The sequence below is a fragment of the Oryza glaberrima genome, chromosome 10, assembly GCF_000147395.1.
Source record: "Oryza glaberrima chromosome 10, OglaRS2, whole genome shotgun sequence".
NCBI lineage: Eukaryota > Viridiplantae > Streptophyta > Magnoliopsida > Poales > Poaceae > Oryza > Oryza glaberrima.
In genome coordinates this window covers 21,352,772-21,366,603 of record NC_068335.1, presented here as the reverse complement: position 1 = coordinate 21,366,603, position 13,832 = coordinate 21,352,772, and the positions used below count along the sequence as shown (strand labels likewise).

Genomic DNA, 13,832 nt, shown 5'->3' with positions numbered 1-13,832 from the left:
AAAATGCTTTACTGACACTAATTAGGATGGGTTGATAGCGCACCTGATCGATCTGATCCCGTGTAAGAAATCACATCAATCATCATACTTTGCCTTTCATCTGCTAACCCCCATGCTATCGTTTCAAAAAGAAAAGAGAGATTAGCCATGAAAGATGACGAGTTTAATCGTTCCGTTTCTGGTAGGCATCTCCTAGCCCTTTAATTGGTCTATCGTACATGCCAAATCTGTCTTAGACTCGACATAAAAAATTATACATTTGATATTTGAGATGTCAGTGAGAGATCATAAATTGAGATGATTAAAAATGATGAATCACAGGATTTTCATATAATCTAGTTTTAGTTCATCCAAAATTTCTCATTCCAAAGGAGATTGGTGTGCACGATCGATAGGCGATAGCTATATAGAATACGAGTAGCAAAGCAAAGCTTAGGTACTCACAGTGACAGTTTGTTTGGTTTCCCTTGGCATTGGGGCACCTACCTACCATCAGAGCCAGCCGTACGTGATACACGCATGTAGCAGCAGCAGACGACGATGGCCATACAATCACACGATTGATTGCGAATTGCGATGATGAACAGCGGCAGCTGCTGCTGGTCCAGCCAAGAAAATTATGAGCAAAACAACAAGCTAACCAGCAGTAGCACCACCAAAATAAAATAATGTTGAATTAATGAAGCCAGGTACTGCACAAAGATATTGCTAGGAACACTTGCTATGTGCATATGTAGGCAGGTACATAAGCATCCATCCCTTCCACAAAATTAAGCTAATCAAACAAGTTTTCAGAATCCAGATTATCCTTGTCAAAAATTATATAGGAGACAAGGACATGACATATTCTATATTAATGTTTTGAAGCATGTATATTGAGTAAGCTGAAACTCGGTGGAAATACCTAAGGGCAATCAATATAGATATGAGTTCTAGTACTGCTATTTTCACCCTCTGTTCCTGTTGTAATGGTAGGCCATTATTAATTCCTATCTGATTATCCATCACTAACAAAGTGAATCCATAATACTTAATGAATGGTATATCTGTCATATATTAATATACTTAATGTTATGTTAGTTGGTACTTTCTATTTACAGATGGGCAGTCAGTTGATAACATGATATAGATACATATATATACATACTACAGCTGCAATAGCTCGAGGACCATTCTGTGTATCAAGATTAGCCAAATTATTGTAATCTGCTTGCCAAAAAGAGATTTCGGAATTGAAAAGTGTACAGATCAAGCACACAAGCAACTGCTGCAGACCCAATTATTGAATTTAGTTGCAGATAAATATTTATATAATTGGGAGTATCTAGATTTCAGGCAACTATAATGATAGCAGTGCCAGCAACACAGGATATCCCTGTTGGCTTCAAAAATATTAACTCAAAAACTATGTTGTCTACATACTCTGCAGGTGAGCAAGCGTCATGCTATTCTGCCGATGAGTGGGCGCTAGCTGAATATTCGAGGACCAGCTTAATTTGTCTCGACCGATCTATCGCCGATGCAGAAATTAATTTGCATGGACCAAAGCATGCACCTTGCATTGCCATATTATGATCAAATCTCACATGCCATAGGAAGTGCTAATTATCACTAATACTACTAATGGCTGGAAGTTCAAAGGATAAACCAAATCTCACATTGCGTGCATATATTTACAATTTACTCCAGTACCAAAAGATCAACTTCCTTGACGTTGACCACTGATATATTGTGAATGTTCACATTATTATAGATGCGAATACGGACGGACATTTATCATTTGGTACCGCATTGGACATCTCTGCATTCTAGGCTGTACTAGCTAACAAGACACACAAGGTACTCTGTCAGTGTCCCTTGTTCTTTGTTCCCTTGCAGTTACATTTCACATCATGCATATGAGAAAATGGTGGGCAAACAGCCCACCTAGTGTCTAGCAAGCTGTTGGCGCTTGGCACCAAGGGATTGTTCAACCTAGCCAACCATCGTGTTGCATGTGTTCTTTTTATAATCCTAAAAATGCGTAACCTCAATCATCCAAGCTTTATCTTGTTACCCCACCTTAATTCTCTTTCATGTACTTTCGATAAAGGGAAGGAGACAAAAAGAGAAACAAACAATCGACATACCTAAGCATCGGATCCTTAATCGCCCTTTAAATGCAACAAAATTAGCCCTCTAATCATGCTGGGACGCAACATGAAGATACACCTAGCATGCATTACACTAGTAGTGCTCTTCTTCTAGGCCAAGATAGAAAGAAAAAGATTATAACTCGGGTTAATTAGCACAACCCGACATACATGTTCCACACTTATATATATATATATATTTGTTTTGAGCAACAAAGGTATACATTGCCATTAAAGCCAAAACAATCATACAGCTCTGTAATAGAATGAAAAGGAGAATAAAAAAACAAACAAACAGAGCACACAGGCAGCAGACTTTAGATACTGTTTCCCAATGTGCACGAAACTGGTGATGCAAAAATGTGACAGGGGAACTAACAGATCTACAGTGAAGACAGCAGAATTTCTCCAACCAGATTGCTGGAGAGAACAGATCACAGAAGTACGGCACATAGTAGAGCAGTAGAGGCTTTTACCTCCTTCACTGAACTGAAGAACTGATGTGTTCCTGGAGAGAACACTCTTGCCATGGTTATTCTCGAACAGTCTCTTAATAAAAAAGTAGTTCTACAAGGAGATGGTTCCTGTGACATGAACTGCACCCTAACGTGGTCACTGACAGGTGGGCCCACGAGCGGTGGGGCCCACATGTCAGTCACCACATTCGTCTGTCTTCACGTCAGAGGATCCCAATCCGTTCTACAACACCGCATACAAAGGAACAGGTGCCCCAACTTTGTACCGCTTAAGTGTTACAACGTTAGGGTGACAGCACAAAACTACTTACCGCTTTTTACAACATTACTCAAATGATTTTAAGGTTTGATAGTATTATATGCTGTTTGGGGTCAGAAAGTACACTACAGGCATCTGGTAGACTACCATATATACGTGTGTTCAGGGACGATACGATGCAATATGGTACTGCAGGGGACAGAGACAGAACGGCCCGGCCCAGCCGTAGTCCGTATGCACAGGTCCATCTGCATGAGACTCTCGATTCGTCTTCAATTTGCCTCTCATGAATTAATGCATGACACATACTGTTGCTCCTATGTTCACATGCATGCAAGTCTTAAATGTTGGCAACATAACCTCTGGCCAAGCGTGTACAGTGTGTACTGCTTGCGTGCCAAAAAGGCTGGGCTTCAATGATCAAGAAACCAAGAGAATCCCCAGCAGCAGGTTGGTGAGTATAGTGAGTGCATGGTGCTTCTACAATTTGTCTCCTCCTCTGTGGACTGTGGGTGTGTCAATCAGCTGATCAGCCTAGTATAGCAGCTATAGTAGTAGATGCTTAAGAGAGGGAGATAGATAGAATCAGTCGCTTTTGCATTGCATTATTGGCTATTTGGCTTTGCAAAAGAATCATTTCTGAATTGGCAGTGCCATTAGAGTAGGCATTAGGGAGGGTAAAAGAAGAAGGGGCATCTTAAGAGAAGCCTTTTGAGGGTGCAGTAACAAGAATGTGTAAAAAAACATTGGAAAGCAAGAAGGCTCCAAGGTTGAACAGTAGCCTAAGAGAAGCAAAAGTCATGGGAAGAATATTTATTTGTTTGTATTTGTTTACTGAGGTCATTACAGGCAGGACAAATACTTTAGTGACATCAATGAAGCAATTCCTAGGACAGGTCTATCTATTATTTTTATTAATTATTGCATGTCACTTTGCAGGAAGTAGCTAGGGAAAGGTATTAAGTCCAGGACGTGTTGAATGAAAGGAATGCAGCACCAAACCAAACAAAATGGAATAGTTAACTGTATGATGAATATATCAACATCATGGGCTCATGGCACGTTTAGCTCTCAAGTAGGTGTGCCTTTCCCATTGACCATTACAATATCTCCTCGTTTTTTTTTGTCAGTTCTTTTAAGCCATTCAAACATGTCATCATAACACAGACATTTGCTGCCCATAAAAAAAAATTGAAATATCGAACAAATGAAAAACATTCATCACCAAAATAGAGAATTATTCTGCGCACATCAACCAGAAACAAGTAACCATATTATAATCAGACGCACATTCTAAATGCGACTCAGATGGAACAGAAAGCTCATGCCCACAGGCCGCTGTTGGCTCAATTATTGCTCTTTTTCATGTTGAAAATGTATCCAGCAAAATTGATGTTATTAATAACTGCTAGTGCTATGTTGAATTATTCTCCTGTATGCATCTAATTATGCAGAAAGCAGCATTCAAACTATTTAATCACACAATCATCCCTTGCACACAAATCAAACCAAAAACGACTGATCTCAAGATGATGGTTTGGTAAAAGAAAAGTTATAGCAGTAGAAGCTAAAGAACCATACCTAAGATTGATTCCAGCCATGTAGGATATGAAGACACCATCCCTAAGATTGTCTTTGGCAGGGGCAAAACACCGCACACAGCCACACACTGTAAATAGTCATGCAGATGCAAAAAAGAAACCAGATAATTTGCTTCTGCATCAACTTCTCTGGTAGTAGAATGACTGATTGAAGATCAGCCATCAAAAACAACTCTAAGAAACATGGCATTGCAGAGCCTGTAGCAAAGGGGTGGTTAGTTACATTAAGCAATTGAGGTCCCCCAGAACATTTTTTTCTTGTACCCAAGTCCTGTCTATGACTATGAAATAGTGCTCCAAGAGCACATGGAGAACCAGGCATGCTTTTCACTGAACCGTCAACATGCACAAAACAAGTTTGAAAGGGTTGCTGAAGTTTCACTCAGTGTAAGTTCATTTCTCCTAAGAGTTCCTGTACAGCATATGTATCAGTCTACTGAGGGCAAAACTTGGAGGTTGGACAATTACTGACCAAGCAGCAGCACCACCACCAGGAACGAGATGAGGACATGCAAAGCACAACAGTTTAGGACAGCGCATTTCTTGCCACAGTGAACAAGGCATACAACATAACAGCAGTGAGAAGCTTTTTGGATGCAAGAATTCTCAGATTGATCCTAATACTGTGTGTCCTCATGAAGTGCAGGATTGACTGCCCCACCAGCACAAGCAATGAACAAGCACCAATAAACACCATTCTGGCAGCATCCTTTGGGCCCCCAACCCCATTAAGTTCATTTCCATCAAACTTGATGTTGGTTGGGCCTGTGTGGATAGCATCTGAATCGTCACGGTCGAGTCGAAGGATCTCATTCAGCCAAGCAGAAAAACGGATCAGCAACCTTGCTAGCCAGGCCACTTCAGAGTCTGAGATGGGCCTTGTCATCCAGTTCACATTAGCTAGTGAGTGTTTCCATGGCCTTGGATGCTTAGGTGCGAATACCTCACCACGCCCATGGTGCTGACTGCATTCTCTCTCTACCAAGTTCATAGGCTGGGAACTTTCAATGTGTTCACGGAAAATTTTCTTCATCTGGGATTTAATTAAATCCAGAGTCTGAAGACTTTGCATAGCATCACCTGGCAAACGTTGAATCTCTGACTCTGCCCGTAGCAACAGCAACTAGAGATAAAGGAAAGCAAGAACGAGTAAGTATTCTTCAATATTGGTAATACGTGGAGAACAATAAATAGTCAAAAGGGCAAAATTACGTTGGTTCATGTAACAGATCAATGGATAGTACTGTAATAGCTACCAGAAAAACAGCATCCATCACAAAAGAGTAGCCCAAGGATGTAAAGTTGAATCTTTAGAGATATCTACCTAATAAACTGGAAATCTCCAGCAATCTATTATACTCTGAATAAAGACAAGAATAAAAAATTGGCTAACAATGATAATTGCATAATAATATACACCTGAAGCAAGTTGTAAGCCCCTTCCTCATCAAAGCTGAAAAGCCTCAGATTAAAGTTCCTACGCTCATGCAAGAAAGACCCATCAGCATCACTTTCTGATAAACCATATTCCCAGTCCTGAAATAGACCACAGGGGACGATAAAAGGTTAGAACAGAAAGTCATCCACTCCTCCACATTATTGATGAACTAGCAAAATTCCAGTGCTGCAAGCCTGCAATGCACTGGAAGTTCAAGGCACTAACTAGGTCAGCCATTTCTTACCTGTAGCTGTTCTCGGATTGATGGCACATACTTAAGCACATGATCCAAATAACAAGATGCTGAACCAAAAAATCTATGATGATATGTAGCATCAACGCTGTAGATGAGCCCCAATAATTCTGTAGAAGATGCCAAAACCTCCAAAACCTGAAAAATCCAAACGAACGATACATTCAGTAAGAGAGAAACAGTCAGCAGATTAATAGATATTAGGTACTGAAAGGCCAAGCTATATATAGATGAATAGGATTCTAGATTACAAATGTTAGTTCATGAATAAACAAAACGCTTTGTGGGGCTTTTTTGTTGGGTAGAACAATTAACCTGCCTAGCACAATTTCAGCCAGCAGAAAAGCTGCCTCATCAATTTTAGAAAATACATAACATGGAATAGAAGATAAAGCACTGGCCATATGGCCACATTAAGCAAAACATGATCCTCTTAAGCATATTACCAATAACTTCAGAACAATGAGATAAAGGAAACAGTAATATATAGTATTTCAAAAATGATCATGCTTTATTTCCCAAATATCCACCAAGGTAACAAGCAATAGGAATAGATATTCAGAGAGAAAATGTGCAAGATAGACTAAGTTCAAATTACTTGTAACTTGTAAGGTATATGTTCCGGTAGGCCTATTGTTCCAGGTGCACATCTAATATGTTTTCTTTTATTGCTAATCTCTCCAGGTGGTATAATAGAAGTTAGTTAAGATTACAATAACTCAAATCCTCAATCATAGAGTTTGAAATATGAAGAAACATCACATGCAGCTGTCCATAAACCCTCTACAGAAAATGCCTCCCACTACAATTCACTTAGATTACAGGTACATTACTTTTTCAGATTACAAATATGGCTATCCATTACCCATTATTTTCAGCTTATTCACCGGATTATTTGCTCCACGCTCCTAAAAATACAATTTCTTAAAAAAAAAACTTTCTTCTACTGCATTGCTTAGACCACTAGTGGTGGTACTGCCCTGGTAGCGGAGTATTGTAAAATTATATGACAGTGTGACACCACTTACCTACCCTTAGTATTAGATATTTCTACATTTTCCATCAAGGGGAAACCCCCCTGATGCTAAATAAACTATGGAGTGCAAGATAATTCAAAACACAAATACAGCGATTCTCAAACACATATGTGCAAGTACGTGGAATCTAATTTAGTAAATGACTGCATGAGTGCATGTTCAGCTACTTCATACCTAAGACAACAATATGTACCAAGGATAACATGACAGTTAAGGACGAAAACAAAGACCATAGTGGCATATGCTGTAGTAAGGACGGAGCAAATATTCACTTACCTTTGATACCATCTGCAACACTGAGGAAACATCAGAGTGGATAAATTTATGTGCAAACCCCAGGAAATGAACGACCAAAGAACTGTAGAACAAGTAGTTGGACAGCACAAAGTTCTCCCATTCTGGAGAGTACACTGCTTCAGACACCTGCCTCTTTCCCTCAGTAACTCGATGCACATTGCGGCAACCTGGAGGAGGCAGATCATACGCATCCAAATCATCCTTCTGAGCCTTCCATGGCTCCATATAGACTATCCATGCAGAGAAAACCTGTGCAACATTCTTTATTTCTACACCCATGGGGCAGAACAAGAATGTCCTGAGCAAAAATCGATACAGAGGCCTCTGTATCAATGGATTCCAGTATCCAACAGGGCTGTTGCATGCCTCCCTCCATGAAGATATTCCCTCGAAGACATTTGGCGCATCTATATCCACAGAAGCATTGATCCTGTTCATATACATCACAAAAAGCTTCACTGCATCGCCGAGTCCTGGTGCTGGCGGCCGCTCAACCAATGTGGCATTTGCATGAGACTGAAGAGACAGTAAAGGGAGCCCATATGCACGGCAAGTCTGCACAGGCAGTGGCGAGAAGTCATCTCCAACAAGCCAGAACTGGATGAGTGTGTGCACGAAGAACTCAGCTCGCCTGAAGGATTCAGCAGCATCAATACCATCACTGACAGTTCGATGCAGCAGAGTTCCACCCATATTACGCGGCGGTACACATCCGCTGGGCACGAACTCCTTAAGGTAGGAGTACAGAAGCTTCAGATATAGCGAGCTCTCTAGCTTCTGACCCAGATTGCGTCCGGCTGATGAACCTAGGGTGGACATCCAGCTCTCAATGCGGCCGAGCGACTTAAGTGATTGTTCTGAAATGGAGGGCGGAATTTTTGGGGCCCGAGCCGCAGCCATTCCTGTGGCCTTGGCCGTGGCAGCTGAGATGGGGTAGTACGCGAACCAGAAGAGGTAGTATTCGAATACCGACAGGTGAAGCTCGGAGTCGACGCGGCCAGCGAGGAGAGGGGAGATCACCTCATCAGAGGAGGAGGAGGAGGAGGAGGAGGCGGCGGTGGCGGACGACAGCGCGAGGCGGAGCCAATCGGGTAGCCGCTCGGGTGGGAACACGAATCGGAGGAGCGCGTGGCGATCCGCGGCGGAGACGGCGGCGAGAAGCGGCCCTGACGGGGCGAGCAGCGACGCGAGGAGCTCGGCGAGCGCGGGGTCCCCGGCGGCGAGATCGATGAAGGACGGCGAGTCCGGGGACGCGACGAACACCCGGAAGAGCAGCGAGGGCAGCGCGTCGGCGAAGAAGGCCCGCGGGTGGTCGCCCGCGTGGCGGCGGAGGTAGTCCGCCACCGACGAGACCGCCCTCGCCGCCGCCACCGCCGTGGACGCGGCGAGGATGGCCCCCCTCAGGGCGGCCGCCTCGGTCGTCTCCGGCGGCATCTCCTCCTCCTCCTCCGCGGCGGCGGCGCAGTAGGGTTTTGGGTGGGAGAGAGGGGAATCGTGTCGAGGAAGACGCCTTTCCCTTCCCCTTGGGCAACGCGACGCTCACTCTCTCTCTCTCTCTCTCTCTCTCGAGAAGAGGAAGAAATTTTGAAAACGAAAAAGCAAAATGGCAAGGAGCCAAAGCTCTCGTGGATTTCGGAAATGGCGCTCCGCGTCCTCTCCTCTGCTTACGGATGACGCCGAGGGGTGTCCCACTGACTACTCGGCCCCACCATTCCACGCGTCAAGCTGGCGGTCGGAATGGTGCGTCAAAGCCGAGTCACTGACGGTGGGGCCCCCTGGTGCAGACGGTTCGGGAAAGCGCGTGGGTGGGGGGTGTGGGCGTGTGGAAATTTCAGGTGGGCCTCGATTGTAATTGGGCCGTGGGCTTTCGTGGGCCGAAGCTTTGGTGGGCCGGGACGACGCGACAAGGAGTCCGATTCCGTGCGCCTTTCGACTTGGGAGGCGTATTTCAACGAAGCCGCAGGCGGGTTTGCGTCTTCGCCTCGCTTTCCCCACCGTCTCCGGCGAGCGGAAGCCGGAAGCAACCTTCTCCGGCGAGCGGAGGCAACCCTGGGGCTAGGGGCGAGGCGAGCAGCAGGATGCAGGTGAAGCAGAAGGTGTACGAGCTCTACAAGGGGACGGTGGAGCGGGTCACGGAGCCGCGCACCGTGTCGGCGTTCCTCGAGAAGGGCGTCCTCTCCGTCCCCGAGTTCATCCTCGCCGGCGACAACCTCGTCTCCAAGTGCCCCACCTGGTCCTGGTAGGCATCTCCTCCGTTGCCCCCCGCCCCCCTCCTCTGTAGGGTTTGGTACCCGATTGCTGTGGGTTTGGGTGGGGCGTCTGATCGATCTCGGTGGGTGTTTCCTGTGCAGGGAGGCGGGCGATCCGAGCAAGAGGAAGCCTTATCTCCCTCCCGACAAGCAATTCCTCGTCACCAGGAACGGTATGCTGATTCTGAATTGGTTCTATTTCATCTTGTGCTAGGATTCGATGGAATGCTGCATTGGGTGACATGATTGTTATGCTAGTTTCCACTGGTCTTGATTAGGCTAAGTTTGGTTCTAGGCCACCATGTTTTGGAATGCTACATTGGAGGATAAGAACTAGTGAAGTTTGGTTTCCCTCGTGTAGTTGAAACAGTTTGAATTTGATATTCCTCATTGTAATTGAAATTTTGGTTCTGCTGGCAGTGCCTTGCCTAAGACGCGCTGTCTCGCTTGAAGAAGAGTATGATGCAGCAGGAGCTGAGGTAGTTCTCGGTGATGATGAGGACGGTGAAGGCTGGCTTGCCACACATGGAGTGCAAGGTTGACATCTCACAATGCTTGTTTCAGTGTTTCACGCACTCTCTTTTGTATAAGCTAAACTCCCTTTTGTTCTGTTGGTAATGTATAGCATCAAAGCCAGAAGAGGAGGAAGACATACCCTCGATGGATACATTGGATATAGGGAAAACTGAAGGGATAAAGTCTATTCCCTCATACTTCAGTGCTGGTAAGAACACTGAAGAAGAGGAGGAGGATATACCAGACATGGACACTTATGAAGACACAGGGAATGATTCAGTGGTAAGAAAGACTGTGATCCTATCTTCGATGTGGTTAAGAAAGGCTCATAATGTTCATAGTCATTACCGATTCCAGCTTTGCCTTCGTCATCTTATTTTAGGCTACCGCTCAACCTTCATATTTTGTCGCAGAAGAGCCTGAAGATGACAACATCCTTCGCACTAGGACATATGACGTTAGCATCACGTAAGCTCTTTTATTTGATATGCATGCTTTTTAAGTCTTTTGTTAGTTGGTTAGTATTAGGGTGTGTTCGGATGCCCCTTTTCCCAATCCCTCTCCCTTGTTTTCCGCGCGTACGCTTTTCAAACTGCTAAACGGTGCGTTTTTTGCAAAAAGTTTCTATACGAAAGTTGCTTAAAAAAATCAAATTAATCCATTTTTGAAAAAAAAATAGCTAATACTTAATTAATCACGTGCTAATGGACCGCTCTGTTTCCGTGCGGATGGTTCTGGTTGAGAACCAGGTATAGCGAACACACCCTTAGTTGCCTTATTATGTGTTATTGGTTTCCATATTGTCTTCCTCCTCTTTTGGAGTCTGTATATGTTTACACAGAACTTCTATAGACATTTACCAGGATTTATCTTAAATCACTTATTCTTTCGACTATCCAAGTTTTATATTTTGCATATCTGCTCCTCGGCACTTGAATATAGCACATAACACACTAGTGATCTGTAAACAATGAATTGTAGTTAGCATTATATGCCTTGATTTCAAAGTATTTGTATGTACAACATTCTGCAAGTGATATTGCTGTTGTCTTGAACTTCTCCCTGTTGCTTCTGAGCAATGATGTGGTCCTCTTGGTTATTTTTTATTTGCCATAGCATTGTGTGCCTCAGTCTTCTAGTTTAAGAAAGTAACAGGTAGTTCTCTTGTTCCAGATATGACAAATATTACCAAACCCCACGTGTCTGGCTTACCGGATATGATGAGGTAAGTCATTTTGCCCTTAGAAGTGTCTTGTTGCAGTCTTGAAGATGAAGTTGATTCATTTAATTTGATTGTTGTTGCAGTCAAGAATGCCACTAAAGCCTGAACTTGTGTTTGAAGATATCAGCCAAGACCATGCGCGGAAGACGGTACTTTCATTCGTTTTAGTATTTGCTATTGACATGTTAAATGAAACATGAATCAACTTGTGCTGGATTGGTTCACCAATATCCTTAATTTTGTTAGTACTGCTTATATTTTGCACCGAGCTTATTATATGTTTCTAAAACCTCAATGTCATATAGTACACCAACCAATGAAAAGGATTTGAAGTATTCATTTTTGAAAAAAAAAATGATACCAGTAATGTCTCCAGAAATTAGATTTTGCAATGGTAGCATACCGGAATTATTGGCATTTCTATCCTTTTACTGTCATTTTCCGTCATTCTCACAACTTAGAAATGTATGTATGTAATGATGGTTCGTGTATTTTAAGCCACATCATGCCACACAGTTCGATAAATTTCAAGGTTTAGTGTTAGCTTCTTTGTGGATTGCAACAAACTAGTGTACTACTACCTCCGTTTCAGGTTATAAGACTTTCTAGCATTGCCCACATTCATATAGATGTTGATGAATCTAGGCACACATATATGTCTAGATTCATTAAAATATATATGAATGTGGGCAATGCTAGAAAGTCTTATAATATGAAATAGATGAAGTAGTTAAGTCATCTACTACGCATTGCATGTTGATGACACTGAAGTGGATTGTGTTGCCACAGGTGACTATTGAAGACCATCCTCACTTGTCAGCAGGCAAGCATGCTTCAGTGCATCCATGCAAACACGCTGCTGTGATGAAAAAGATCATTGATGTCCTAATGTCTCGAGGAGTTGAACCAGAAGTTGACAAGTAATATTATCTACAGAGATACCTTTTGCTGACTGCTTGGATGATCAAAAGCAGTACATCTCTTTGTTGGCTGGCCTGTAACTTGTGTTTCTCTTTTGGACAGGTACCTTTTCATATTTTTGAAGTTTATGGCCTCAGTCATACCCACTATTGAATATGACTACACTATGGACTTCGATCTGGGCAGTACAAGCAGATGATTTGTTAATTGAAGGTATGCTCAATCATCTTATAATCTGGCGTGCATTCTGCATATATGGAACAACTACATATATGTCTATTCTACATATAAGGGACTACATGTCACTCTTGAGTCTTGACCATGCTATCAGTTGTTTGTACACTGACATAGATAGCAATTTGATGTTGCGACAGGAAAGTGAAAGATCCTGTAGAAGGTGTACCAAGGCTTATCATGGTGCCCCAAATAATCATTGCTTGGTGGAAAGATTTGTATATGCAAGATGTGCGTGCATGTGTGCTCATTCGTTTGGAAAGTAACTGTAAACTCTGCAGAAACATCAGGGCTGATTTGCCATGTACATGCAAACATGACATACCCGTTTCACTTGAATTCGTTTGCCTTCAGATTGAATCCATCTGTTCTTAGATGCACATTGAGTATGCTAGCCCTGCCCCTCTCTTGCACAATTTGGCTTCATATGAGCTGCACATTTGTAGGCTTCATATGAGCTGCACATTTGTATCTCTGATGCCAATGGTTGGGCTCCATTGTGCCACGTCTCCTGGTACTTGGAGGGTGTGTTACACTGTTACTTCGATCGATCAGTCGGTCGGTCGCACATGCCCGGTCGCATGCCTGTATTTGGTTGCACATGGGACCGATATAGCATGCAGATTTGTGGCCTAAATCATCTTCTAGCTTCGAAGATATTATATTTCCTGATTAAATTATGGTTCAAGCAAGCATCTGATTATTAACTTGCTATTTTTGTGATCAATCTCGATCGACTGCCTTCTTCTTCTTGATGAGTTAGCCAGTGTACCTGTTATCAAGACAGGAGAGTGATGTGGTCACGTCGTCGATGATCACTCACACGTGCATGATGTAAGTATCGACGCCGACCACACAGACTTGAAGTATTGACGCTAATAATCCAGTTATTACCAATTAAGTTCACCTGTAGGGGGGGTGATCGATAGATATGAATGACGCTACTAGTTAAGTAGTTACTCCTATGAATTATGGTTGGTTTAAGATGAAATTAGTTAAATTATTGGCTTATGATCCATTTCATTATTTAATACAATATGAGATTGCCAAGGAACAATATGGCCCTTCAATTCCATTAGAGTACATGCCCTACTACTTAATGGAAATAAATAATAATAGGGAGAAACTATCAACACTCGATCTGGATCTAAGTGGTTCACTGGCACTAGCACCACCTTGTTTGGTACAATTTCAAAT

General features: G+C 43.0%; 2 protein-coding genes across 2 annotated transcripts; one reads left to right on the top strand and one right to left on the bottom strand.

The window, feature by feature from the left end:
- Positions 1 to 4,555: 4,555 nt before the first annotated feature.
- LOC127752621 (uncharacterized) lies at positions 4,556 to 9,096 on the bottom strand. The gene is made up of 4 exons (XM_052278031.1): positions 7,473 to 9,096; positions 6,151 to 6,297; positions 5,888 to 6,004; positions 4,556 to 5,591 (listed from the first exon to the last, which is right to left on the bottom strand). Exons 1-4 carry the CDS (start codon positions 8,925 to 8,927, stop codon positions 4,995 to 4,997), a joined length of 2,316 nt encoding a protein of 771 aa, XP_052133991.1. The 5' UTR covers positions 8,928 to 9,096; the 3' UTR covers positions 4,556 to 4,994.
- Positions 9,097 to 9,441: 345 nt separating this feature from the next.
- On the top strand, positions 9,442 to 13,015 carry LOC127785635 (autophagy-related protein 3-like). Its single transcript, XM_052313036.1, has 10 exons — positions 9,442 to 9,732; positions 9,845 to 9,915; positions 10,163 to 10,279; positions 10,368 to 10,540; positions 10,641 to 10,726; positions 11,432 to 11,483; positions 11,564 to 11,629; positions 12,270 to 12,400; positions 12,504 to 12,614; positions 12,776 to 13,015. The coding sequence occupies exons 1-9, from the start codon at positions 9,572 to 9,574 to the stop codon at positions 12,598 to 12,600; spliced, it is 954 nt and encodes a 317-aa protein (XP_052168996.1). The 5' UTR covers positions 9,442 to 9,571; the 3' UTR covers positions 12,601 to 12,614; positions 12,776 to 13,015.
- Positions 13,016 to 13,832: the final 817 nt, after the last annotated feature.

What these genes read in the sequence shown, in the direction of transcription:
- LOC127785635 (XM_052313036.1), top strand. Translation starts at nt 9,572, where the DNA reads ATGCAGGTGAAGCAGAAGGTGTACGAGCTCTACAAGGGGACGGTGGAG. An exon ending in TGCCACACATGGAGTGCAAG is followed by an intron (nt 10,280 to 10,367) that starts GTTGACATCTCA and finishes GGTAATGTATAG; the next exon opens with CATCAAAGCCAGAAGAGGAG. An exon ending in GTTGAACCAGAAGTTGACAA is followed by an intron (nt 12,401 to 12,503) that starts GTAATATTATCT and finishes TCTTTTGGACAG; the next exon opens with GTACCTTTTCATATTTTTGA.
- LOC127752621 (XM_052278031.1), bottom strand. Translation starts at nt 8,927, where the DNA reads ATGCCGCCGGAGACGACCGAGGCGGCCGCCCTGAGGGGGGCCATCCTC. An exon ending in CAATCCGAGAACAGCTACAG is followed by an intron (nt 6,005 to 6,150) that starts GTAAGAAATGGC and finishes GGTCTATTTCAG; the next exon opens with GACTGGGAATATGGTTTATC. An exon ending in GGGCTTACAACTTGCTTCAG is followed by an intron (nt 5,592 to 5,887) that starts GTGTATATTATT and finishes CTTTATCTCTAG; the next exon opens with TTGCTGTTGCTACGGGCAGA.